Raw genomic sequence first — 26,633 nt, forward strand, 5'->3', positions numbered from 1 at the left:
AATTTGAGCAGAGAAAGTTTGGCAGGGTTCTCACCAATGTTCACAAACGTCTCATGGGCGGAAGTAAAGAAGATGTACTCAGACTCTTCTCACTGGTGCTCAGTGAAAGGATGAATGATATACAACACATTCCCCTTAAACACCAGTGAACAACTGTTAACTCCAAGTGTTGCTATATGCTGGAACAAGTTGCTCAAGAAGACCCTGGAGTATCTCTGCTTGCTCTGGCTGACCCTCCTTTGGACAGGAGGGTTGGACTCCAGACTCAAGTATTCTGCGGCTGCATAAATGCAAAGTGCCAAAAGGGGGAATGGTATGAGTGCATACTTGCCCCTAGGCAGTGATGCCCAATACAACGTGGCTTTAAAGAATTTCAGCAAGAAGCTCTGGTAAGCCAACCCAACTGAAGCAGCTGTAAATTACATGGGCTCTGCAAGTGGCTGAAATTAACAAAGACAGCCCTGAAGCCAGGCCTTCCTATCCAGGCCAACCTCCTCAGATGCAACAGCTCTAAAACAGGCTGCAGAATGCAAGGCTTTTTGCTAAGAGTGACACTGCTGAGTGGCTCTGGGCACATCTTCATCTTGCTCTCAGGACCACAGTAAAAAGTAGGGGTTTGAATTCCACTGACCAAGGCACATTGCTATGAAACAGTTAATAAGAAGCTTTTATAAAGAACATCCTAAAGCATCTAGCACATTTTTTTTTAAAGTTCAGTCTCCCATATATTTAACAAAACACATGAAGCAGCAGACCCCCCGCCTTCTGCAGTTTCAGCTTAGGTTCCAAGAAGTAACAACCAAGTAATAAGACAATTATTTGGACAGCAATGGCAAAGCACAAGAGTAAAATAAAAAGCATACAGAGTTCTGAGCAGATTAACATACCAATTTAAGCAAGTCCCAGCAGCTAGAGATTCCAGTCCATATTTACGTAGTTTTGTTGAGGAAACAGCCTAACCACTTGACCCAAATGAACCTTAAAATGGCTACAGACACAAGCTGCTTGATGGAATCTACTTACATAAGTGATGTGGGTGTTACAGGCCATAGCTACCCACTTGAGAGCAGGTTAAGCCAGCACTGTACCTGGCAACACTACTAGCTGAGGTTTAATCTGCAAAAATTCAACCAGGAAAACATCAGAACAACAACCAGCACTACTGTAGAGGCATATTATTTGAAGCACTATTAAACAAGTACAGATACTCAAAGATTTTGTCTCTGAAATTTTTTCATTATTTTGTTAGAAGAGCTTTCCAAAAACATGCTGTATGTTATAATTTTCTCTTCATTGTATGGTAGTGTTCATCACTAGTGTTCATGCAGTCTAGATTTTAAACAACAATAAAACGGCAGTTCTTTAAATTACGGGAGCTCATTTTTTTTTTCTTCTCCTTCCCCATACAATGCCACCAAGGCATTGTCCTCTACAGTGCTCAGAAGCCTCCAAGCTCAAGCAAAAAGTGTCAGTTCCAAAGCACCTACAGTGTAATGATGAAGAACAGAGAGGGGGACCACTAAAAAAAGCCACCACGGCAGAAACACTGATGTAAACAGTTAAATGGCACCGTGCTATTTGAAACAAATCATGGCAGAGGTATACAGGAATTGGGAAAAACAGCACATTCATAGAATGCAAGCAATACCCAGATTCATGGGTCACATATTTACCAGAAAACAAGTAGCAACACTTTTTGTATGTACATGGTCACGCTTTTCTTAAATAGAGCAGAAAGAATGGAGAAAACTTGAAGAGTTTGGATACTGGAAAAATTTATTGACTGAGCAAAGCAGTAACTAAAGCTAAATTGGGAAGCATTAGAAACAGAGTTAAAACTCAGTTTGGTGTCAAGTCAGCAGGTAGTAAGGAAAATTCAAGAAAGGGCTTTCTGAGATTACACAAATCAAGATATCAATAACTAGTGTACTCCACATCTACTCCTCCTGAAGCAAAAAAACAGAGTAAAGTCTGGCTTTCAGAAGTATTATACTCAAACACAAGTACTTAGACCGTATCAATCTATTTAAGACCAAAGATGACTTCAGGGTAACTGGCCTCAGACTAAGAGGTAAAGTTCTACAGGGCATCTCAATTTACACTAAGGAGTGCATGAGTAGATCAATGGCCCAGCACTAGGCTGCATAAATCCACAGCAACCAAGCAGAGCGCTAGACATCTTTAGAGAGCCATGTAGCAGACAGGCAAATCAGTAAACAAAGGTTAATCACTGTGAATACCTGTTAAATGAGCCTGTTAATACAGAAAGTGGACACAGTGACTGTGCAGGAATTAGTCTGTTAGAACAGGTGCCTCCTGGCTCAAAAACCTCCACTGGTCTGTGCAGCTGGTGATCCCATCTCCTTACACCATTAATGAACACAACCGAGCTAACACAAGTACACAGTGCAGGCATAGCCCAAAACAAACGAGCAAGAGGAGAAGAGAGAAGCCAGAAAACAAGTCACTGACAGGGTGAGACCAGATGACACTGTGTAGATAAAAAGAAGTCAGAGGTTTAGAGAGGATGAGAATGTGTAAAGCAAAAAGTTGTGATAAACTAAATACTGTCTAAAATCCCACCTGCCAAGCCTACTGCAATATTCTTTTCATCACTAAAAAAAAAAAAAAAAAGTAGATTTAAATTCCACAGATAATAGAGAAAAGACTCTGAGATGGCAAGAATTTAGTCACTGTCAAATGTTAATTCTGTGAAAATACATCAAGTTCTGGCATTTGTGCACTGATACGATACAATATGGAATTCACAACTCTTCTATTTTAACATATTGTATCACTCAGTTTAAATACCCCGAATGAGGAGGTAAAAGCAATTTTAGAGAGTCAAATTGGATTTTATATGCATACTCTTAAATTCCATTAGCATTTTACAACTGTCTTCTTAAAATTCCAATGCATTAATTCATTTTACTTTAACTCATTCACCACACAAGACACCCAGAAGTACAAATATTTTAGCTATAAATGACTGCAATAACCAGTAACATACAATAATATTAGTACATTTTATTAATTAAACCTTGCATGTCACTCTGTCAAAGAGGGACATTCAAAGAACATCATGTTAGTTAAATTTGAATTCTATTCTATTACTTTAAAAAGTCCTTCTCAGGTCTCTGACTTAAAAGGTTTCAAGAAAAATGTTTTTAGGCAGAACATGCTGTCATAAAAGCATAAGAAAATTTTAAGTAATTTAGCACAGCAAACTGAGAACTCATTAAGAAACAAAATTAGTAAAACATACATGTAAATTCCCAGAGCAAAACTTCTGCAGATAAAATGAAACTGGAAGAGTTAGGTGATACAAACAAATACCGAAAAAAAGAACATGCATTTTTTTAATACAGAACTAACTTTCAGGGAAAAAGATTATGTGAACAAAAATTTCTTTGAAAAGGTATACATTTTAAGGATGGTATTTATATCTGCAGTACATAAGAGAAGTATTACTTCAGTTCAAAAATTATTACCTGCTAACTTCAGAACTCAAGTAGCACAGCAGATGGATGGCCCAAAGCAAAGGTCCCGCATATGTTGCAAATGCTGTGAGGAAGATAGCTGGTATCTCCACATAGCTGTCTAGTCCCACAAAACCTGCTGAAACATCCACCGTAGCAATGCCATTTGAATTTCCCTGAAAATAGGGATAAAATAGTAAATATCTAAATATCTCCAAAGATATATTTAGAATGCATTAGAATATAATATTAATTATTGCACCCATTAATGACTTACTCTTTAAATTGCTTTAGTGTACACTGACCGATATTCTTTACATCTGAATTTCCATAAAACAGCTTACCAAACCAGTGCTTTTAGTAACGATTTACAGATTAACAAAGGCATAAACAGCATGCTATTTTGCTTGCCTTATTTTGTCTGCAAGCTAACATGTCCATTGTTTAATAAGTTACATTTTAAAAAAGAATTAAAAATAAACAGCTACACTTCAGTCACATTAATGAAAAGGATGCATTTTTCATCACACCATGTTCAAATACAAGATTTTAGGCCTGCTGCCTAAAATTACACCAGGAAATAAATATTTCTTGCCCTTAGACACAACAGGACTCTAAATTAGAGCTGTAATGGAACACTACATCGCCCACCTGCCTGCCTCACGGCACAAGTTCCCACATGTACACAGATTAAGACAAGCAAATTTAGAGAGGTTTCTCCTTCCCAAGTCTCTATACCACATAAGGTTGCATTGAAATAGACCAGAAGTCAGTCTAGATAGCCTGAATCATAAATAAAAGGCATTTAAACCTACCAAGAGAAAAATAGAAGGAACATACAGCAATTAAAGTATCAAGAGCTGTCAAAGTCCAGTATGTTTTACCTAGTTTTCTTTTCCAGTGACCAAGACCACTAAATAACAAGGAACAATGTAAAACTGAAGGAAGTGTCTTCCACTGAAAATCCCAAAGTATTTAACTTTACCCAAATATCTAAAGTAGCAAACACACCCTATGAAGGCATAAAATTTCTTAAATTAACAGGTAACAGACAGGTTTCCTCAGACTAGTGAGAAAGCTCTCAGATATTCTTGCTGTACCGTGAGAAACTGATCAATTTCTGCAGCACCGATATTCTAACAGCCATAAACCCCTCCTTTTCCACCTACAGAATTCCAGAACAACACAAATGTAAGGGCCGTCACCACCAATTGCCTCAGACTCAATCCCAGCAGAGCATATGAGGTGTGGTGGCTCCCCACTTTCTTCAAACCTGACCTCAGCTCACCTTAGTGGCAGCAGTCCTCTTGAACTGCAAGTTACCCTAGCAAGGAAGTGCCATCATCAAATACACACTTCTGTCACAAAGACCAGAGCACACAGGGAACCACAAAAGATAGGTAGCTTTTTCAGCTACACAGCTAACTAGGCACCAGCAAAAAAACTGTTCCTGAAACAGCTCTAAAATCTCAAGAGAAAAAAACCCATCTGTGTTGACAGAACCATTCAGAGCTCATTACAGGCAGCTACTGTCCCCATGAATCCCACCATGAAGGCATCCCCAGAATTTAAGTCGAATCTGAAACTGTAAGAGGGCAATATGGCATGGATTTTACAAAGATATCATACAATAGAAGAATCTTGACTTATGGCAATTAGTCTTCCTCACTTTGACTTTCATCATGCACCACTGTAGTAAATCACTGCACCAGTGTAACCAAATATTGTTAAGCACTTAATGTAATGTCCAGCAATGCCAGGGGAGCAAAGCAAAGCACAACTAAGGATAAGCAGCTAAATAAAAGCATATCTGCGCCCTAGAATCCATACTATGGGACTGGAAAAGAAAGCTGTAAGATAAGGCTACTCCTCAGGTTCAACTCCTCAGGTTTAACAAACTGAGGTCATGGGAAAGAACAGAAAGTTAAGTGTAGCATTGAGTGCTGGGCAGGGTGCTGCTTCTCAACAAGCAAGAGTTTGACAGGGACAGGTAGGGAGGGAACCTGCTCTCTTTTCCCCCAGTCCCTGTCCACAGCACCAGGCCTTTTGCCCATCATATCTATTTATTTTTCATTCCTCTCTTTCTCCTCTGCATGATGCGTGCAGAGTAGAAAAGCTGAGATATCAGGAGATCCTCCCTGCTCATGTCAGGAAGAGCGGAAAGGTGTCTTTACAGTTTACTCCACGGGCACATGCACATGGTTGATCTTTGGCACCTTGAGGCAACTCCCCATCACACTGTATGTGAGAAGACGCAAGAATAAATATAGCACTGCAGTGCATGCCACTGGTCCTGCAGAAAAAGTGCAGGCAAGAAGATGTACTCCTCTCTGGAAGCACGTCAGGACAAAGTAAGGAACCTGGAGGAAGGAACAGTGCTTTCCCCCTTCTCCCAACTCCCTGAGTTGCTTCCCCACAGGGTTCACTCCATCTGGCTTTGACATTGTTTAAAGTGACATAGCTGTAGAACAAGGATGCACACATTTGGATCCACAAACTTACAACTCCAGTCACACTGAGAAGTGTCCAAACATCTTACTCCTACCATGAATCTACCAAGCCTGATGGATACTACTGCCACCAATACTGGAAGAGCCCTGCTAAGTGGTAAGAAGCAGTTTTTCTTCACATTAGGTATCTTTCTCCAAGACAAATCCGTGTATTTACACTAAATTTTCATAGCTTATAAACTCTAATACTCCACACAATGCATAAATAACTGACAATTCAGAGTGCCTCCTTTTATTTTAACATATCACTCTAGTATTTCAGAAAATGTTGGCCAGAAAGGTTCTCTGCCTCTGGACAGACCTTGGAGGTTTCAACACCCTGTGACCTCACAGCTGATGCTGTTGTGAAAATGGGACTGAACTGTGAACCTGCTGAAGTCCTTTCCAATGTAAATTATCCTACAGTGCTTTGAAATCATAACAAGAAAAAGTTAACGTCACTTTAAAATGTCACTCAGTCCATCTCTTTACCTAAAGGCAAGACGAATTAGATATAAATGATTCTAAAAATGTACAAATCTATTCTGGTTTCCTCCAGTGATAAAAACCACCAGAAACTGGAACTGTATTTTCCTTCTCCCGTTCTGCAGATACACTGCTCTAAGCATGGCAACAAGTCCCCACAAGACTAATAAATAAATACATGGCATTTTTGTTCATTTATGAGTTTTCATGCAAGGTAATGAAAATATTTTTAGCAATATTTACTGCAAAATAAATTTTTTAAGAGCTGGTTTATTAAAGAGGAACCACCAAGTTATTTATTTCTATTCTCACTGCATTTTAAGGACAAATAGTAATGATAAAGATACAACATACTTTTGGGAAATGACTGCTGAGTTATGAGACACGGACAACTCAGGGCTTAGGAGAAGACAATCAATTATTCAAGCTCATTGAAAAATTCATCAAGAGATTCTCAAGCTTGCAATAATATCCTGATAAATAAGTAGCATTCTGACTAAATGTATTAATTTCATCTATTTTTGACAATACTGGAGTATTTTAGACTTTGCTTCTCTTCATCAATTTACACAAAGTGATAAATAAAGCAAAGACCTTAATTACTAAAACAAGACTAGAAAACAAATTGGGTTTACCCAGCTTCCACATTAATAACACAGCACTTTATCCAGACAATCTCTAAAAACCTCTAAGCATGAAGACCGCACAACCTGTGTGAGCAACCTTTTCCTCTGCTTACTATTCACAAAAATCTTGCTAAAATGCTGGAAAAATGACATCATGCACAGTCTACCCATTTAAGTTAAAACCGTTTAATAAATTTGCCTTTTAGATTCAAATTGTCAGCAGAAAGGGACAGCTGGTTCTGCCAAGGAAGGTAAGCTGGGAAATGAGTGTGAGAACAAGGCAGGTGAGAGCACTAAGTCAGGATTCTTCAGTGGCATGTCCAGGTCAGGGCTGGATCCAGAGACAGTGATCAGGGCTAGATACAGTCCAGGAACTGCAAGTCTGTAGTGACAAGGCAAGTCCAAGACTAGGCCAGAAAGGCCAGCCACCAGGTCCAGGTCCAGGTCCAGGCCAGGATCAAGAAACAACAAGATAGGCACACACATACCTGCTTACATAGCTGGGATACAACACAGGCAGTAAAGCATCGGATTAAAGCAGAACCAAACAGAAAGAAGGGCAAGGCCCCTCGCTCTGCTTTTCTCCCATCAGCTCCTCTCTCAGTCAAGGAGATGACCTTGAAGTCTGCCAACTAAAGTCTGAGACAGGAGAGGCACTCAGGGTTCTGGCACAGTGAAGTGTAGAATGCAAAACCAAGTGTAAGATCAAGGCATTTGTTTCCAACCCACCCTTAATTTTTTTTTTTTCATACTTACATTCAAAATCAAAAGATTAGCTTCCACACCCAGGCACTTCATTTCTTTCCCCATGTTCATCAGCTACAGCAACTGACTAATGAAGAGTAGTATCCATTCCTATCAGCCTTGCTCACTCTGTACACTTAAGATTTTCACAGATCTACTTCCATAAAGTCTTGAAGGACCCTACAAAACTTTTTTGAAAGAACAGTGCCTCATTCATTAAATATGCTATCCTGAACGAGGCTATTTTTACTATCTTATTCAAAAGACCATCACTTACAAGCCACACACAGCAAGACAGAGTTACTGGTTTAATCATTATGTACCGTATTGTCTACCAAGATTTAATAAAGGCTCAGCAACATGGGCAAGTCTCATTTTCTTCATAATCACACCTAGATATGTGCAAAAAGTAGTTCTCCAAACCTCTCTCCTATTTCCAGATGGAAGTGTTCCACATTTCATTTATATTTCTCTTCTCTTGCCTCATTTAGCTAGCACAGTTTAAATTTAGCATCCAATGTGATCTGTATCACCAACAAATTTCACTGGTTTTCAATTTTTGTATTTCAACCATAAGCCTGCTATTTTTTTGAATGCTACATTAGAGCTTTACACCTGTCTGGAAATTAAAACCCTAGTACCACTCTGAACCCAGGCAGTTTAATAGTGATAGCTCTAGTGACCACAAAACTTAAAGAAACAAAGTCAGGGAAGACAATTAAATCTATGCCACCAGTACACATCATGCCTAATAATACAGTTGTGCTTCCTTCACATCTCTCCTCTAGAATTTTAGCATAGATATTGCTCGCTCCTGAGGAAGTAAACAAGTGACAATCTGTTACCAAGACAAGCTGAACAGAGGTCAATATGAAGGTGAGAATTTGATGGACTGCTCCAGCAGAAACAGCCCAGATGTGCTTCCTTAATATTTATTCAGTATCTCAGAACAAATCATACATGCTTTGTCTGAAACACAACCCTGTCCTAAGTCAGTCAAAATGTAAGCACCCAGCACTGATGGTCATGGACAGGACAGGTAGTTGCTAAACCTGGGACACCTGAACTTTACTCAGTAAGCACAGTGTCACTTCACTGGAAGGCACAGAAGTAAGGCGAGGATCTGGAAGCTGTCATCAAGAAAAGACCTTCCTGGTTTTCCCACAACATAAAGGAAAAAGATTAAATGGCTTATTCAAACAATTAATATCTGTTACTAAACCAGTATGGGTACATCCAGAGCTCCACCATTCATCACTCACTTAAGGAAAAGCTGGAAAATGTACACAACCATGCAGAATCATCTATAGCTTCACCTGAGTCACTTGTCTATGGTACTCTTGAGATATATAAAGACTTAAAGCTTGAGTGCCTGCACTTGTCACAGGAGCTGTGAGTAAACAGGGAAATCTGCACTGCCATGAGAAGAGACTGAAACACACCTCAAGGGGAGAGATTACCTCCATGTGTTTGGGAGATGGGTGTCCCAGTGCAGGGGAAAGGGGTTTTTTTTGTGCATGTACACATTGGTAAAAGTTCACCTGTAGTGAAAAAGTTCTATCTGGTATGGGTCCTGCATCTATGGTTCAGTGACTGACAGTTAATTATCAATATATAGTTGTCAGTTAATTATGTGTTACTAATAAACCAAAGAAACATTTCAATCCTGATTTTAAGTTATACAAACTGAGTTTTCCCTTTGCAACAAGTCGTTCATACCCCAGACAGAACTCAAAGGAAAGGGAAGGAGATACTTAAATATATTTTTAAAAAACCAATAATGAAGAATTCGGTTTTGTATATTGTTAGCTTTTTGATTTTCCGAGATAATGCAGATCAGAATGCCACATACTGAGAAAAACAACATAAAAGAGGAACGAAATTACACATCATTTCTGGAAGAAGTTCCTTCAACCCTTGGAAACACCACCCCAGACTGGAAAAGCTATTCTCAGAATAAAATGAGGGAAATTTATGAATTGAAGAGAGAGCATTAATTAGATTTTGAGGCACCTCTGTAGCCTCTGTAATTTATGAATTATCAGCTCAGCCATTCTACTTTTCTGTGCTAATATTTTGTATATCAGATAACTGCTTTCAATTGTGAAATGCAAAAAAAAGAGGTCCGTGCTAGCTTTGTATGATTAGATTTGTTTCTTTCCATACCTTCAGAACAGTTTTTTCATCAGAGAATAAAAGAACAAGCTAACATCTAAAGACAGGTATTTTTGTCAAACTCTTAATCTCCATCCTAAAAAGGCATCTAATATGAAGGTACTTACAATAATTTTAAAAGAGAATCAAAAACTTGTTCTCTAAGGAGTGGGGGGAGGGATTGTGAAAGAAAATTCCATCTGTCAACTCTTAAAAGCACTTTTTTCACTAGTAGAATTGACTTCTCTATTTCTGAAACATTTCTAAGATATTCTGAAAATAGAAAAATAAAAAGAGAAATAAAGAGAGAAAATGGAAGAAATCCTTCCTGTTCTATTATAATTCATTTGTCATTTTAATCAGTCTTGGGCATGGTGAACATGCACACACCTTGATTTTTCAAGTGGAGAAACACACAAAAAAATTCTGGAAGACTGTTAGCATGTTCTTCCACAACTGATACATTTTTAAAGGTCCTGTGCTAAAATGACTTCCCAGAATTTTTGCTAAGCCATTGCTAATTCAAAATAATCTTTTCAAAGCTGGAGCTTTGGGACATGTGATGGGACAAAAAAGGCAGCTTCTTATCTGGACCTTTTCTATTTCATACAAACCATCATGGGAGACAACATGGGGGAAAAAGCTTTGCTGTGCTTCTAACAATAGTTCTGGTAAATAACTATCACCCAGATCATTTTCCAGATCTTACAGTCTTACAAGATGCAGAAATCTGGCTCATAACAAAGCAATGGAAAATTTCTCATTTACAAGGTTTGGATGCTGTGACTTAGCAACACATTACACGGAAGAAATTCCCTTGTCAGAACTAATTTTTCAAATATCCTAAAGTTTATTGAAATCTGTATCATACTGGAAGTTATTATTTCCAAAGGAAGCACTTCTAGAAGAAATGTCAAAATTGCCAGCAGAGTGATGGGGCCTAGCCAGATGCTCTGAAACTGCAGGATATCCAAAAACACAATTTGTAGCCAAGTAAAATGGAAATCACTTCTTCCAGTCTTCTAAAAACAAAAAAAATCCTCAATTGCAAGGGTAGTTGAAACTGCAAAACATTAGTCATGAAAAAGGAAAGTCTTTCCAATAACACCAGTTTAAGACAACTAGAAAGCCAAAACAGTTGTTACCAGATCCTGTTACCTTCTATTGGTCTTGCATAAATACATTTTTATTGGTGTAAGAAAAAACCCTTTGACACAGCAGAGTCAAATAGAAAGATGTATCAAGCTCTTGACAGCTCTAATAGCTTACTTCTGGAAAACGTTTACAGCTGCTTCAAAGTTCACCTAAATTTTTCCAGAAAATTTAGTACCACATTTTTGGCATCATTCAGAGTAGAAAAAACACATTTAACCTGCCACATTACACTTCCAAGACAAAACTATTTCTTCAAGAAGTTCTTATTTTCTATTGCATCACGCTGTACTGGCTGAAGATACATGGGCTACATCTATCTAACGCGCTTTCGCCTCACAAGCACTTTTAAGCATCTCCTCAGGCAAACAAATGGATGCAGTCCAGGCTAGGAAGCTGGACAATCACGTGGACTGGAAACTGCTCAATTGTTGAGCTCACAAAGCTGCCATCAGCAGCTTGAAGCCCATCGGGAGGCCAATCACTAGTGATTAGCCACAAGGACTGACACTGGGGCTGATATTAACATCTTTATCAATGACGTGAGCAATGGGACCGAGAGTCTTCTCAGGAAGTCTGCACACAATACAGAAGAGCGGTTGATATAGCAGATGGGTCTGCTGCCACTCAGAGGCACCTCAACAGGCTGAAGAAATGAAATGACAAGACATTCAGAAAGTGCACCAAAGGGAAATGTCAAATCCAGCACTTGGGGAGGAATAAAACCATGCCTTTGGTCACACCAGAAATCAATCATATGAAAAGCTGCTTGGAAGAGATCAGCCAGTCACTGTCCTTTTTGTGCAAAGACCAACAGCACCTGGGATTCCATTAGGGAGAGCCTTACTAGCTGTTTAAGGGAGATGCTCCATTCTCTCTAATAAGCAGTGGTGAGATCCCCATTTGGGTGCCTGCCTGGGTCCAGTTCTGGGCTTGACACCACAAAAAACCCATGGGTGCATCAGAAAAAATCCACTGAAGCACCACAGATGATGATGGGAACAAAGCACCTGTCATACAAGCAACTCTCTGGGTCTGTTTACTCTCAAGAGGAGAAAGCTCAGCAGGGATCATAACAACATGTATAAATACCTGATATGGGGAAGTACACAAAATGTAACCAGACTGTGACTTCCTTGGTCACCCAATAGTGACTAGCAAAGGGATAAAAAGCAACACACAGAAACAGAAATACAAGAAGTTCTAATTAAAATTAGAAAAAGCTTTTTTTTTTTTTTTACTAGCTAGGGTGGTCAAGCCCTGGGATCATCTGCCCAGAGATCTTGCAGTCCTCACCCTTTCAGGTATTCAAAATAGGGAATAGACACAGTTCAGACCAACCTGGTCTGTTTGACCTGCTGTTTCATGGGGTCCGCTTGGATTGAATGATCTCCGGAGACATCTTCCAAATTCAACTCACCAGTAATTTCAGAGTTCTGTGAAATTCTCGGCCAAGTGTACCAAGAATTCAGCATCTCTGAAAACATTTATGAACCATTTGCTGCTTTATGAAAACATCTGAACCATTCTTTATTAGTCTCTTTTCCATAACTAGGATTTTCTTGCCAGCCTCCCCACCATTAAATTTCTGGCAGCTGTTTTAATTTGGTACCTCAGTACAGAGGGCTCCATCTTCAGCATTTTGCCAACTGCACCAAGGAGTGCTCTCAGAAGGCTATAATCAAAGCTGGCTGCCTGAACAGTAACGTTCAAAACATGCAAAAGCCATTCAACCAAGACATGCTGTGCCCCCTGAACAGGAAAAGTGGGTAGGAAGGGATGAATCATATGATCTTACCTGCATTAGCAATTCCCTATCTGGACATACACTCTCAATCAAGCCAATCCTCAGTCTGCAGTTACCGGATCAGAAACAGAATAGGAAGTGCCCTAAGCTTGACCAGAGTTTTAACATCCCCAGCCATGCCTCAGAGGTGAAGTCAACACAGGTCCCACACTGAAATTTTGCAAACCCCACCTCTTAAACCTGATTCTCAACAAATGCCCTCTTTAGACAGCCTGCTATGGTAAGGTTCCAACAATACTAGAAGCAGAAAGAACCTCTCCAGCTTCAATGCAAAGTAAAATTTTTGTGGAATTGCAACCTTATTTGCAGTGCAGAGAACTACGTTATTGAAGCTAGTAAGGCTTCTCAGGAAAGAAGGTATCATTTGATATACTAAGAAAGAAGATTGGTTCTGGTTCTCATAAGAGGTATTACATACCACAGAACTTTCCTTCAGTCTTAAACAGTATGTAGACCTACTGTAAGCCTCAAGAACCAGTGACAAAAGCCACCCGCCTTTTACTGGTATTAATCAGTTCAGACAACATTTTTAAATTAATTATCACCTGAAAAGTACTTACAAGGTCCGTTAACAGACCAAAATCATCCTGGTATAGGTCCCTGATCCTTGTAACACTTTTGGAAATCTACACAGAGGATAAGACACTAAGGTATGCATCTTTCCCCGATTCTGAAAACAAAACATTAGTAAAACATTTAGAAACTAAACCCTTCTGAGAACTCAGTAAAGTTTCCACTGTAATATTTAATTAGCATTTTATTTACAATGGACAATATTTTTTTGAAAAACTATTCCCTTTCCCTCCTAGGCAGCAGAGAGAGCATTCAGCTTACCTGAAAATAGAAGAAAGCTTGGCCAAACCAGTAGTGCATGATAGTAATCTGTGCTGCATCAAATTTCAAAGGTCTCCAAATATATTTTGTCATCATTGTCTGAATCAGCAGACAAAACAGCAAGACTGGTAAATTGTGAGGTCTAAATAGAAGAGCTGCTAGTAGAACCAATCCGCTATACACTTCCCATAATCCTGTGCTCTTCATGCTGGAGTCTGTAGAAATAACCTGTGACTTTAGTAAATCTTTAGTGCCAGTGAAGACTATGCCAAGAACAAAGACATAAACAAAACGAGCTTCAGTAATCCCCCTAAAGAGAAAATAAAATTGAAAAAAAAAATTAATAAATAAAACAGAAAAATTAGTTACTTACTAATATCTATTTCAGAGTCTTTCAAGAGAAGTCAAAACCAACCAGTTCTGCCTAACAGGTTAAAATCCAAGGCTAGTATTTTTCAAATCCCTAAGCAATTCCATTACCAAAAAAAAAAAAAAAACCAAACCATGTTTTAAGTTGTAAGAGTAATTAGCAGTTACATTATCTTCAAACCACCTATAAATTCATTTGCCTCTTCATTTCCCGTGAAAGCAAGCTTCTGAAGGAAACACAAAACATTGCCCAAAAAAGCTGACAAGGACAAGGACCAGTAAGCTTAAACACTGTGACCTCGTATTCTAGAAGTGAAGGGTCTGAGAAACTAAGACTGAAATGGACTACAGCAAGTTACCTGGTCCAATCTTCCTGCTCAAGGCTCAAGCAGGGTCATCCTAGAGCACATTGCACAGGATTGTGTTCAGACAGTTCTTGAGTATCACCTGTGAGGGAGATCCCACAACATCTCCATGCAATCTCTTCCAGTGCCTGGTCACCCTCACAGTAAAGAAGTTCTTCCTCATATTCAGGTGGAACTTCCTGTGCACCAGTTTCTGCCCATTGTCTCTTGTCCCATTGCTTGGCACTACCAAGAAGAGCCTGGATCCATCCTCTGACAGCCTTCCTTCAGAGACATTACTGAGGTTGTCTCTCAGTCGTTCTCTTCTCAAGGCTGAACCGGCCCAGCTTCCTCATAAAAGAGATGCTCCAGTCCCTTAACCACTTTCAGAGTTCAGCTCTGGACCCACTCTAGGACCTCCATGTCTCTCTTGTACTGAGGAGCCCAGACCTGGACACAGCACTCCAGATGTGCCTCACCAGGGCTGAGTGAAGGGGCAGGATCACCTCCCTCAACCTGCTGGCAATGCTCATCCTATTCCCCAGGATCCCATTGGCTTTCCTGGCCCCCAGGACACTGCTGGCTCATGGACAGCTTGTTGTCCACCAGGACCCCCAGGTCCTTCTCCCCAGAGCTGCTTTCCAGCAGGTCAGCCCCCAGCCTGTGCTGGTGCCTGAGGTTATTCCTCCCCAGATGCAGGACTCTGCACTTGCCTTTGTTGAACTTTGGACACTTCTCTGCCCAACTCTCCAGCCTGTCGAGGTCCTTCTGAAGGGCTGCACAGATCTGCCATTCAGCCAGGACCTCAGCGTCCACTCATCCAGTCCACACTTCTTGAGTTTGTCTGTAAGAGTATTGTGAGAGACAGTGTTCAATTCCCTGCTGAAGTCAGGGTAGACAACAACCACTGCTTTCCCCTTGTTCAATCTGGTATTTGTTTCATTGCAGAAGGCAGGCAGGTTGGTCAAGCATGATTTCCCTTTAGTGAATCCAGGCTGACTACTCCTGATCATGTTCTTGTCATTCATGTGGATAGAGCTGGCCTCATTTCAGAATGAGGTGCTCCATCACCTTTCCAGGGACTACGGTAAGGCTGACTTCTGGATCCTCCTTCATGCCCTTTTTGAAGATGGGGGTGACATTTTCTTTCTTCCAGTCCTGAGGCATCTCTCCTGATTGCTATGACCTTTCAAAGACGATCATTAAAAGCCTCACTGTGTCCATCAGCTCCCTCAGCACCTGTGGATGCTTTCCATCAGGACCCATGAGTTTGCGGATGTCAGGTTTGCCTACACGTTCTCTAACCTAATCCTCCTTGACCAAGGGAAAGTCTTTCTTTCAACATTCTTTTACCATGGTCTCCTGGGTCAGAGATCCCTGGCTGGTCTTGTCAGCGAAGACGAGTACAAAGAAGGCGTTCAGTAATTCTGATTTCTCTATGTTCTCTGTTACAGGGGCCCCTGCTCCATCTAGTACATGGCCCACACTATCCCTGGTTTTTCTTTTGTTTTTCATGTATTTGAAAAAGCCCTTTTTGTTCTCTTTGACGTCCTCAGCCAGTTTTAGTTCCAGATGAGCCTTGGACTTCCTTTCTCATTTCTACCTTCTCTGACAACCTCTCTATACTCATTCCAAGTGGTCTGACCCTGCTTTCACCTCCTGTGTATTTCCTGCTTACACTTCAGCAACGTCAGGAGTTCCTTGATCATCCACACAGGTCTCTTACCCTATTTCCCCAATTTCTTGCTCATCAGGATGTGTCATTCTTAAGCCTGGAGGACATAACCCTTGAATATCAACCAACTCTCTTGGGCCTCTCTTCCTGGCATGGCCTGTTCCCATGGGATACTTCCAAGAAGATCTCTAAAGAGGCTAACATTAGCTCTCCGGAAGTCCATGATTGCTTGTTGCCCTGCTTCCTCTTTGCCCAACACTGAACTCCACAATCTCATGATCACTACAGCTAAGGCTGCCCCCAACTTTCACATCTCCAACAAGGCCTCCTCTGTTTGTTGTTAGGAAGTTGAGCAGCACACCATTCCTTGTGGGATCCTCCACTACCTGTGTCAGAATGTTGCCATCAGTGCTTTCCAGAAACCTCCTGAACTGTTTGTGCTTTGTTGTGTTGCTTATCCAGCAGATGTCAGGGTAGTTAAAGTCCCCCACAAGAACCTGTGACTTTGAGGCTGCTTCAAGCTGCCTGTAGAAATCCTCATCCACTTCTTCCTGATCAGGTGGCCTGTAGCAAACACCCACAACAAAATCATCCTAGTCTGCTCTTTTATCCTGACCCATAAGCTCTCGATTATCTCAACATCCACCCCAGATAGAGCTTGATATATTCCAAGTGTTTCCTCACATAGAGGGAAGCTCCACCAATGCACCTTCCTGGTCTCTTTGATAAGCAACGTGTGGCCCTTCATGACAATATTTCAGTCATGCGAGGTACCCCACCATGTCTTTGTAACCTTATCTCTGCCAAGCCTACGTCCACATCTGCCTTCAAATCTAGTTTAAAGCTCTCTCAATGAGCCCTGCTAAATTCTGAGCTAAGATTGCCTCCTTAAGGCAGGTGGACCCCATTTATCATCAGCAGGCTTGGCATCTTATAAACTGACCTGTGGTAAAAACCTTCAGAACTCTGCTGGTAATACCAGTTTCAAAGCCAGGTGTTCATCTGCCTGGTTTTCCAGTTTCTTGCTCCATCAATCCCTGAAACTGGCAGGATAGAAGAGAACACAACTGGTGCTCCAGAGCCCTTGACCAGCTGTCCCCAAGCCCCTGAGGTCCCTTTTGATCATCTTCATCCTTGTTGTTTGGACTTGGTCATTACCCACCTGGAAAACCAGCAGTGGGTAATCATCAGTGGGCTGTAGCAGGCTGGGAAGTTTCTTGGTGATGTCCCTTACCTAGGCCCCAGAGAGGCAACATACCTCCCTACGGATTGGATCCAGCTGGCACATCAGGCCCTCCATTCCTCTCAAAAGGGAGTCACCAATGACTACTCTTCTTCTTCTTAGCTGAGGAGGCTGTGATGTGGGGGGTAAGCTGCTGTGCCATAGGCAGCCTCATCAACCCGGATGGACTGTCACCCACATTCTCATTTCTCTGGTCCTCATTTCCCTGCTTCTCAGATTCCAGGGCCTCGTATCTATTGCATATGGACACCTGAGGAGGTGAGAGAGGTCAGGAGGGGTTTCACCTGCCACCCAAAGCAGAAACGCATTTTCATTCCCCTCCACCCCAAGCTCCTTCTGGCTGGTGGTGAGAGGGTGGGGGGTCCATTGCTTCTTGTGAATTGGATGTCAGGTCTGTTTGTCTGAGGCACGGCAGAGTGCGCCTCCACCAGCCAATCTCTTATTACCAGTCTTCCCTATACCTGAGTAATGAGTGAACATGGTCTCCTACATAGTTAATATAATTCACTCAGAAGTGAGGATTCCTGAGTCATCTACACTCAGCAATACGTAGAGGATTAGACCAGGACTCTAAAAATAGTAAAAGCATAGTTATACTCACATAACCAATGTAACCAACTGACCACAAAAAGATGCCACTAGTCAAAATTTCTAAAAGAAGTTTTATAAATATAATTTTTTTTTTCAGTCTTAGGTCACGATCCTTCTCAACCAATTATTAAAAAATAAGCATGAATTCAATCTTTCTTTTCAAATACAGGAAAGAAAAAGCAAGAGGAGAAATAATAAACAAGAGCATTTACATATTCAATTTTCTTTTTGCATGTATAGAACCAAGAAAAAAGGCAAAACCATGACACAACAGTAATGTGATTTTCCTAAACCTGAATACAGTACACTGTTCTGTTGTTTACCTTTCAACGGTTCAAAATTATACTTAACAGCCTATGCAAAAGGGCTTTACTATTTTATTCCCTTACATAGCAACCTTTGTAAAAACCCTGTAATGACCATTGCATTTTTCCTTTAGAGAAAAAAAAATAAAGGTAAAAGCCTTTTAGAGAAGTTTAGAGAATTCCTGTGTTTCTGGCTAATGCAGAAATTCAGTGCCCCTTTTCAGTGTCTCTGGTAAGTCTGATGTCATTATTACCACATATTTACTTTGTAAGTAAAACTTTAGGAAATAGCTTGGGGTATTTCCCTATTCAGTAGGTTGAGTGAAAACTGGAATTAACCAGTTGATGGTTAATTCAAACTAGAGAAAGTATCCCTCAGCAAACGCACTACTATTATTTTGTTTGTTTTAGTACACTACATACTCATCTTTTTCTTTGTACAGACTACATTTTTTTAAAAAAATAACTGAGGTAAAAAGAAGGCCAAATCACTTCTTCACATTTTTTAATTTACAGGTTTTCTTAGTGTAAGCCACAAAAAACACAGAACTCTTAAAATGCCTCTTCTCCCTCATCCACCTCCCAGCAGTTGTCACGTTCAGAGAAAATCTTCAGAGAGGGAACAGAGCTTCAGAGCAAAGATTCTCCATCTTAGAGAAGAATGCACTCACTATGCATGGAAAACACAGTGGCTGCCTACAGCTTTTTCTCATATTACACAAAAATACCTCTACCTTGCACCTGGATCTGGAGCTATTCCAGATCATGAAGACACTGAAGATACCTCTAAACCTATTTAAAGGAAAGTTCTGTGGTTTTGGGGGGCATTTTTAAAAGGCTTTTAACACATACATCACATCAACCACCTAAAAAAGACAAGCTAGTATCACTGTGTCAACATGTCACCTATCAATCTACTAAGATTTGCCTACCATCTCTTTTGACTAAGACTGGGAGCCTTGCTGAAGATAATGTTTGATGAGTCAGTGATCTTGGGCAAACCATGTCTCCTTATCAGGACTTGTACTTTACTCCTGAGAAGCCCACATATTAGCACATGAGTGGCCACTGCCAGGGAGCATGCTGGAAGCCCTAAGCCAGCCTGTGCTGTGCACTGGTAGGCATTATGGCAGAGACAATGTTCTGATCTGGCAGGCATAGACACATGAGTTCATTTTGGAATGTTTGCTGGTTCATTTTTATGTGAAATAAAAGGCACCATGGTATGGGAGGGAAGCAGAACCTCTCTTCAGATGGGACCCATGTGCCACAGTGTGCCATGGGAAGGTTCACTTGGGGTTTATATAGAGCTCTGACATAACTTAAGTAAATCACTGTGTTCGTTATTTATTTAATGATAGAAATAATACAAAAAGCTTTGTATCTTGTAATAATTGAGATTAATATGCTGACTATAGAATGAACAAGTTTCAAGTAAATGTTTGACTTCAGTATTTAAGTACAGCATTTATTTCTCTTATTGCATTTTATTTGTGGCTCAATTTCTGTATTTAATGTTCTGTCTCATGCTGCAAGGACAGTATTATTCTCCAAGGATTTTACTCAAACACAAAGCAAAACTAGAGATCACACTCAAAAATCAGGCATGTTTCAAGCATAGACCCAAATCCTGCACACTAAGTAAAGATTATCATTACTTTGTCATGCAGCATGACTAACACACAAAGTTAACTTAATTCTAGTTGTATACTTCTGTTATCTTCAGTATTTGGAGAGATGGAATGTATGTAAATATATCCAGATACACATACAAACAAATATTTCTTGTAAAAATGCCATGCTAGCAAACCTGATCTTCTTTATGTCCTAACATCTTACCCTGCAGGCCTTTTTCCATCTCTACACATCTTGTGAATCTCTGGCCTCTGACTAAGAAGCTCCAACAGAAACCATTTGTATTGATATAAAATTCAAAACAAGTGTGAGAGAAAGTTTATTACATCCAGAAGACAATGGTTTCAACAGCTTCTCTTCCATAATCTCCTACTTCTCATCAAATTTTCCGACTCTGGAAGTTTTCCACAACTCTTTGACATTTAGTAAACCTTGGGGCTGCAGAGCCAGGTGTAAAGCCACTTATCTACATTCCAGAAGTAGTCATTGGTGAAAGAGTTAATAACTTCCTTACAGTTACTGACTAGTTCTTTAGGAAACTTAACATCAAACCAAAAATCCTAGTATGCAGTGTGCTGCACAGGTGAAACCTTGAGAAGCACATGGTTACATCTTGAAAGCCCATGTTATAGAATACTCAACTGCAAAAGCAAGGTATGGAAAAGCAGCTCTCTGAACTACTGCCTAAGCACTTTCGAAACTAAGAAACAGCTACATGAGCTTGGTTTGTGCTCTGCTAGATGTGGCAAGTCCATCTAAAACAACAAGATATGGCACAGTTTCTTTGTAGCAAAAACATAGGGTATAAATACTAGATTTTCCTCATATTAATTCTTATCTGACTGGCTTCTCATCTGTCACAGTCAAAAGACACTTCATGGGGCTTAAAATTAGGCACACATCACAAAAATTCAGTGCTGGTCACCTACAAACTACAGTTCTATTCGTAAGAATGTAATTCCAACCTAGAACATCCCATCCACCTCATCCCCTGATAGCCAAAGCGTTCAACACCTCGCTAGAAACAGTTACTTATCTGTTGATTAACTTACTTGGAAATATCTCTGCCACCATGTTGCCATGGAAATATGACATTTCCAATAGCTGCCCGGTAACTGTAGACTCCCAGGAGCCCGAGTGCCATAGCAATTTTTGAAACTAGGGAGCATCTTCTCTGAACCAGAAAGAAGATCGTAAGTAGGGAGACTGCAGCCAGGAAGGAGAGTTCAGATTTATGTTCAGAGCTGGGAAAAAACAAACAAAAAAAACCCCTTTTAAAACAGTAATTAGTGCCAAACGCATTTGATAGAGGCTTAGCTACAGCACTGTATTAAATAAACCATATTAATTGATGCAGGAGCAAATTAATCACTGCAGTGGTACCTGTTATGAACTTTCTAAGAGGTATGGTAAAATATTTTAGTATTTTTAGAAAAGTTTTATTAATGAGGTTTTCTATTCGAGCATGCATATTTAAAAGTGTAATTATTGTGTTCCACCATATGCTAGTTATTTTGTTAATTATATAAAAACTGAGATGCATATTGCATAATGGAAAAGAGTCTACTGCTTTTAAACTAGGGGTTTGTTATTTATACATTTTTTTTTAAGTGTGTTTTGCTTATACTACAGCATTTCATTTTCTAGCACAACAGAAAAGATTTTTGCACTACAGGATTAGAACTATTCTGTCTTTTGAAATAACTGCATATGTATTTGTTTAATTTTAGACACATTAGCTACCCTACTACCTATAGAATACACTACCTACCCAAAATGACCAAAAATATACTTACATAGTTTAAAACACACACACAAACTCATTAGCACAATATGATTCCCTTATGCAACTACGGCACCTCGTACTGTGTCAATACATACAAGAGATAGACACAAAATCTGCATCACTGGCAGAGAAGATTACAGATACAGTTTGTTTGTTTGTTCCCCTGCATCCTAAATAGGCAACACTCGTTCCAGAATCAAGGGCATTTCACTGAGCATGCTGCCAGTGTTATGTATTTAAATCTTCAGTAATACGAATTAGCACTGCAAAATGTAAGGGGTAAGACAAAGATCTGCAACCATCCCCTAACACGTAGTTTCAGTAAGCCTACTGTAGTACAAGAATTGCCAACCCATGCCTCCTGAAAATACTCCCAGTATCCCAAATGATATAAAACCACTAATTTTGTTACATTTGCTTTGAGTTAAGAACATCATGTAGATTTTGAGAGCTAAGGGCTCCATCTTCTGTTTTCCACAACTCAAAATCCCATGATAAAAGATCACTAACTTCAGGAAACTAACAGTGTGCCTGGGCTGTTACCTGCATTGAATCTAATCACACCAAATTCCAATTTTATCTCTGATTTAATAAAAATTATTGTACTTCAAACAGGTTTGCTTTCCTATTCCTTAGTATACACTTTATCAGGAGCTTGATCAATGTATGTTCCAGCTATCGTGCTTGAAAAGTCACAGAGGAAAGGTTGCAGGGCAGATAAATTGTCACATCAGTTCTGCATGCAGGACCCAGTCACATAGTTCGTACACCTTAACAAGATTCCCAAGAGATGCACTGCTCTCTGAAAGCCAGGGGTGAAAAGTGAGAGGAATAAGATCTAGAATGCTATGAGACAGAAAATGTAGTTTTGATGTTTCTCCTCACAATTGTTATTCCTCTACAGAAGGAGACAGCAGAAGCAGTGAATAGATTTCTGCAGCAAGCTGTGAAGGTAACTCAAGCACCACTTCCTTTATGATCAAAACATAATTAACTAATCTAGTAGACACTAAACCTTTCAAATGAGCATTACAGAAAATTTTAAGTCTTCAGGTCATATTCTCCTTGGCTATTCATTGTATGAGAGCAAGACAAATCAGGGATAAATAACAGTACATCCTCATCATCATCATCTTTGTCTCTTTATCTAAAAAATTCAATACACTTTGAGTTTGCATACTTGACCCCTAGCACAGGGACTAATACACATCTCATGTCCAGGTTTTCTGGTAACAGTCCTCCGTGATCTCCATTTGGAATTTTTTTGAGCCATACAAAGTTGTTTAAAAAACCCCTACCCGAGTGTTTCATAGCATTTGCTGAAGAAACAAGAAAAGGATTTACAGCAAGCAAAGTCAGGTCAGCACAAATCACCTACAGTTTCAAAGTTTTCCAGCCAAGGTTCTGACACTTAGGCAGCTAAAAGCATATGTAATTAGCATATATTTTGAAAGGAGATGGTAGCTGCTGAACACAGAGTCCAGTCATTTAGCAAAGTCCTAAATGATTTTGATAGTCTGCTCACAAACACATGCACAAACAAGCTACTCTGATCTCAGCTGCAATGTAGTGGGTTTTGCACAAACCACAAAATTGAAAGCGAAGAACCAATAACTTCCTGAAAGAAAACCTGTTGAGAAGTGAAGGAAAAAAGATAACTTTGGCTCTATCTTTCTACTGTAACAGCTTGTGGTCTACATTCATACTTCTGGTAATAGAATGAAGGTTGAAGACATTTTCTTCCACTGCTTGGACTTCACCTCATTACTGTAAATACAAGTAGAGTGAAAGGCATTACAAATGTGCATGATTAATAACTTAGGTATATATGGCCTTTTTAAATTGTTTCTTTCATTTTACAACTGGATACAGAGAAGTCACAAGGTGTGCTAGCTTTGAGGGGAAGGGCATTGGGGATGGTTAAGTACATTAGTAAAAGAAAACGTTATCATCTTCCCATGCTGATGCTTCTTGTCACTTCTCTTCAAGCTGACACTGCCATGTAGCAGCTCTGACAGCTTTCAAGTATCAGCACTGACCAAGATTAACAGCCAAATAAAGCTGAGTACCAACCAATAAAAAAGAAAACCTGATTTCCAGTGAGATTTAGATTGCATGTTTTCTTCCACTTCATCTACTGTCTGATTTTCTTTTGCTCTTTTTCCCAACAAAGTATTTTTCAGGTTTCACAGTCTGTCTGCAAATAACAAAAGAACACTTTCCTTATTTCAGCACTGCTGAATACATTCCTAGTACCCAATTTCAACACACTATAGATAGGATTGATTTTCTGTGTTTTGATGCTTACATCAAACAGGAAAACCTGAACAACAGGGCCTCTGTCTCAAATGTTGAGCCTCTTAAGCATTGTCTAATTAAGCAAAATACTAGTCTGAGCATGAACACAGATGTCCAAAAGATCAATACAGGGGAATAAAAAAAGAGGGCCATTTGTTCATTAGTTTGTCTTTGAGACAAGGCTGGCTAGAAAAGGCCTAAGCAGCCTGAACTCAAACTAACAAGGGCTAAGTAAGGGCTAATGATCTAAGTAAGGTTCTAAATTCTTATTAGCAAAAAACATGCTATTAAGACATAACTATGCCAATTAAACTAATACTAAAAATAGAATAACTATCAACCTTACAGACTAGCAAAGCACTTTGGGAAGAGGAGTAAGTGCTTTATGCAACTCAGTTTATCACCAACTTTCAATTCATGCTACAAGGAAAACACATAATCTCAACCCTGATCAAATCACTAGGGAAACAGACATTTCTACAACCCTGTTATTGTGTGAAGGAAAAGGAACACAGATGTTAAAACCTGCAACCAAAGAAAATGCAAGCAAGCTGGCCAAATAGGAATTCCTAGACACTTTACAGACCACAGGATGTGTAAAGATTTAGTTGCATCATTGACTAATCTTTCTAAAGCTTGTTCAGTGAGCCATAACAGAGACAAGAACTCAACTACATCCTATTACTCAAGTCCAAAAACTGTAATACTTCAAATACTACTCATCTTTTAACCCTATATTGCAACTGAAGTATCTGTCAGCATGGAGACATACATAATATTCTCCTGTTAGGCTGAAAACTGCTCCTTTGTTTTAAATCAGGATGTAGCTCCACAGCAGCATGAGCCAACCTGTGCCAGGGCTGCCAGGGTTCCATTCTTTCACCTGCTCCCTAGGCACAGCAGAAGTAGTTACACCTGTCCTGGGTTGCAGTGTACTCTATTACCATCCTCATGAGCTGTTGAAATCAGGTGGGGCAGTGTTTCCTTGCCTCCTCCCCCCAGACCATCTTTCTGTTAATGGCCCATCATTGTCCTGCCGCCTGACTCAGAGATAACTCCCTCTGGACTATCTTCTGTTAATGAGCCTAATCAACACTTGGCCTCATGACTCATTACCCCATTGTGAGATGCTCCACCCAGAGGGAGGAACCAAGCATCCCATCGTGGATATAATCTGGGACTCTGAACACCCGAGGGAACTCTTTCCACTGGATTTCCAGAGGACAGGAGCTACACAGCCACCACTAGACCTTCTGAGGAAGAGCAGACCCTTTTTTCTACAGGATCACTTCTCCCAGACTGCTACCACCACCCTGCCTAACAGGGACTCAGGTTGTATCTTGACTCTGTCAGTTTGAACCAGTGTTTTCTTTTAGTTTTTTTCCCCCTTTTTTTAAATTTCCCCATTAAATTGTTATTCTGACTTGGTGCCTCCCACTGGCTTGTTTTCAAACTAGTACACATCAATGGAAGGGAGAAGGCAGAACTGTGACAGTGACAGTCCTAATCACACATCCTCTTATCCTGCCATGGCACAACACTCCGGACTGTTGCATAATCTTTTTAAGCCTCCCAAAGTACAGGGTCGGGAATCACTACTTCTTTCTCAATTAGATTTGAAAGGCAAGGGGGTTTTTTTAAGGAATGCTTGACAGTGGCAGAAAGAAAAATCTGTTTTGTCTGCAACACTTCAAAAGATCCAGATATTTCCACATTCTCTTCTTACAGTAATCTCAACAGCAGCACTGCTGACTTGTACACTCTTCCCGTCCTGCATTCCTGTTACCAAGCCAGCCCATTTGCCTGTGAAGACTGATGGTAAATCAGAGTGAGAAGTGATCCAACTGAAAGCCAAGAGTTTCTCATGCCATCTTGAGTTATTTTTCCAGACACGTCTATTCAGTGATTTAGTTCACCATACTGACACGGGAACACATAAAATACAGGGCAAGTGAGGCAAGTAGAAAGAGAGCAGGTTCCTTGCGTTGTATGGCAAAAGCTCCTACAGTATACTGTTTTAGCCAAATAATCAGTCATAGCCTAAGAGTATAGCTGTAGAATCTTCTCTCTTCTACCTGCTTCAAGACCCAAGCAAATACACTCAATGTGAGGCCACTTTGATAGTGAACAGAGGAAGAAATTCGCCTGTAAAATTCTGATGTTTTTGTTTTGATATCTAGCTGCTGTACTTCAGCCTTACTGAAGGGGGAGGCAGACAGCTTTAATAATAGGGTTGTGATGGCTTTATAAAGGACAATACTTTATCAACCTGACAGATTTTTGTGATGAGATAAACTCAGTGGAAGAGCATAAAGCAGGCATTGTTGTTTCTCTGTGCTTTAACAAGGCTTTTAACACCAGCTCCCGTAACATCCCCATAGGAAATCTCATGCTAGAAAAGTGGACAGTTAGGTGGACTGGAAAGTACTCAAATGATGGATTCACAGGGTTGCCATAAGCAGCACAAAGTCCACCTGGAGACCAGTCACTATCTGTCAACCCCAGGACATATGGGTTGGCCCCCACTGGGGCCTATACTGTTTGATGTCTTCACTAATGACCTGGGCGATGGGGCAGTGCTCCCTCCACAAGTCTGCACACAATACAGAACTCAAA

At 40.1% G+C, this 26,633-nt stretch overlaps 1 protein-coding gene across 6 annotated transcripts in view; it reads right to left on the minus strand.

Annotated features, from left to right (window-relative positions):
• Nucleotides 1-26,633, minus strand: part of PIGG (phosphatidylinositol glycan anchor biosynthesis class G) — an 85,678-nt gene that overhangs the window by 25,538 nt on the left and 33,507 nt on the right. For 2 of the 6 annotated variants that reach the window (XM_048290774.1, XM_048290779.1), the window contains 3 exons: nt 20,986-21,177; nt 13,772-14,081; nt 3,492-3,655 (listed from right to left, as the gene is read on the minus strand). In XM_048290774.1, the coding sequence (XP_048146731.1) occupies nt 3,492-3,655; nt 13,772-14,081; nt 20,986-21,177 (666 nt within the window). Of the gene's footprint in view, nt 1-2,583; nt 2,616-3,491; nt 3,656-13,771; nt 14,082-14,989; nt 15,329-20,985; nt 21,178-26,633 lie in introns of those variants that run through there. The other 4 variants (XM_048290775.1, XM_048290776.1, XM_048290777.1 and 1 more) reach the window with 4 other exon arrangements.

The sequence above is a fragment of the Corvus hawaiiensis genome, chromosome Z, assembly GCF_020740725.1.
Source record: "Corvus hawaiiensis isolate bCorHaw1 chromosome Z, bCorHaw1.pri.cur, whole genome shotgun sequence".
Taxonomy (NCBI): Eukaryota; Metazoa; Chordata; class Aves; order Passeriformes; family Corvidae; genus Corvus; species Corvus hawaiiensis.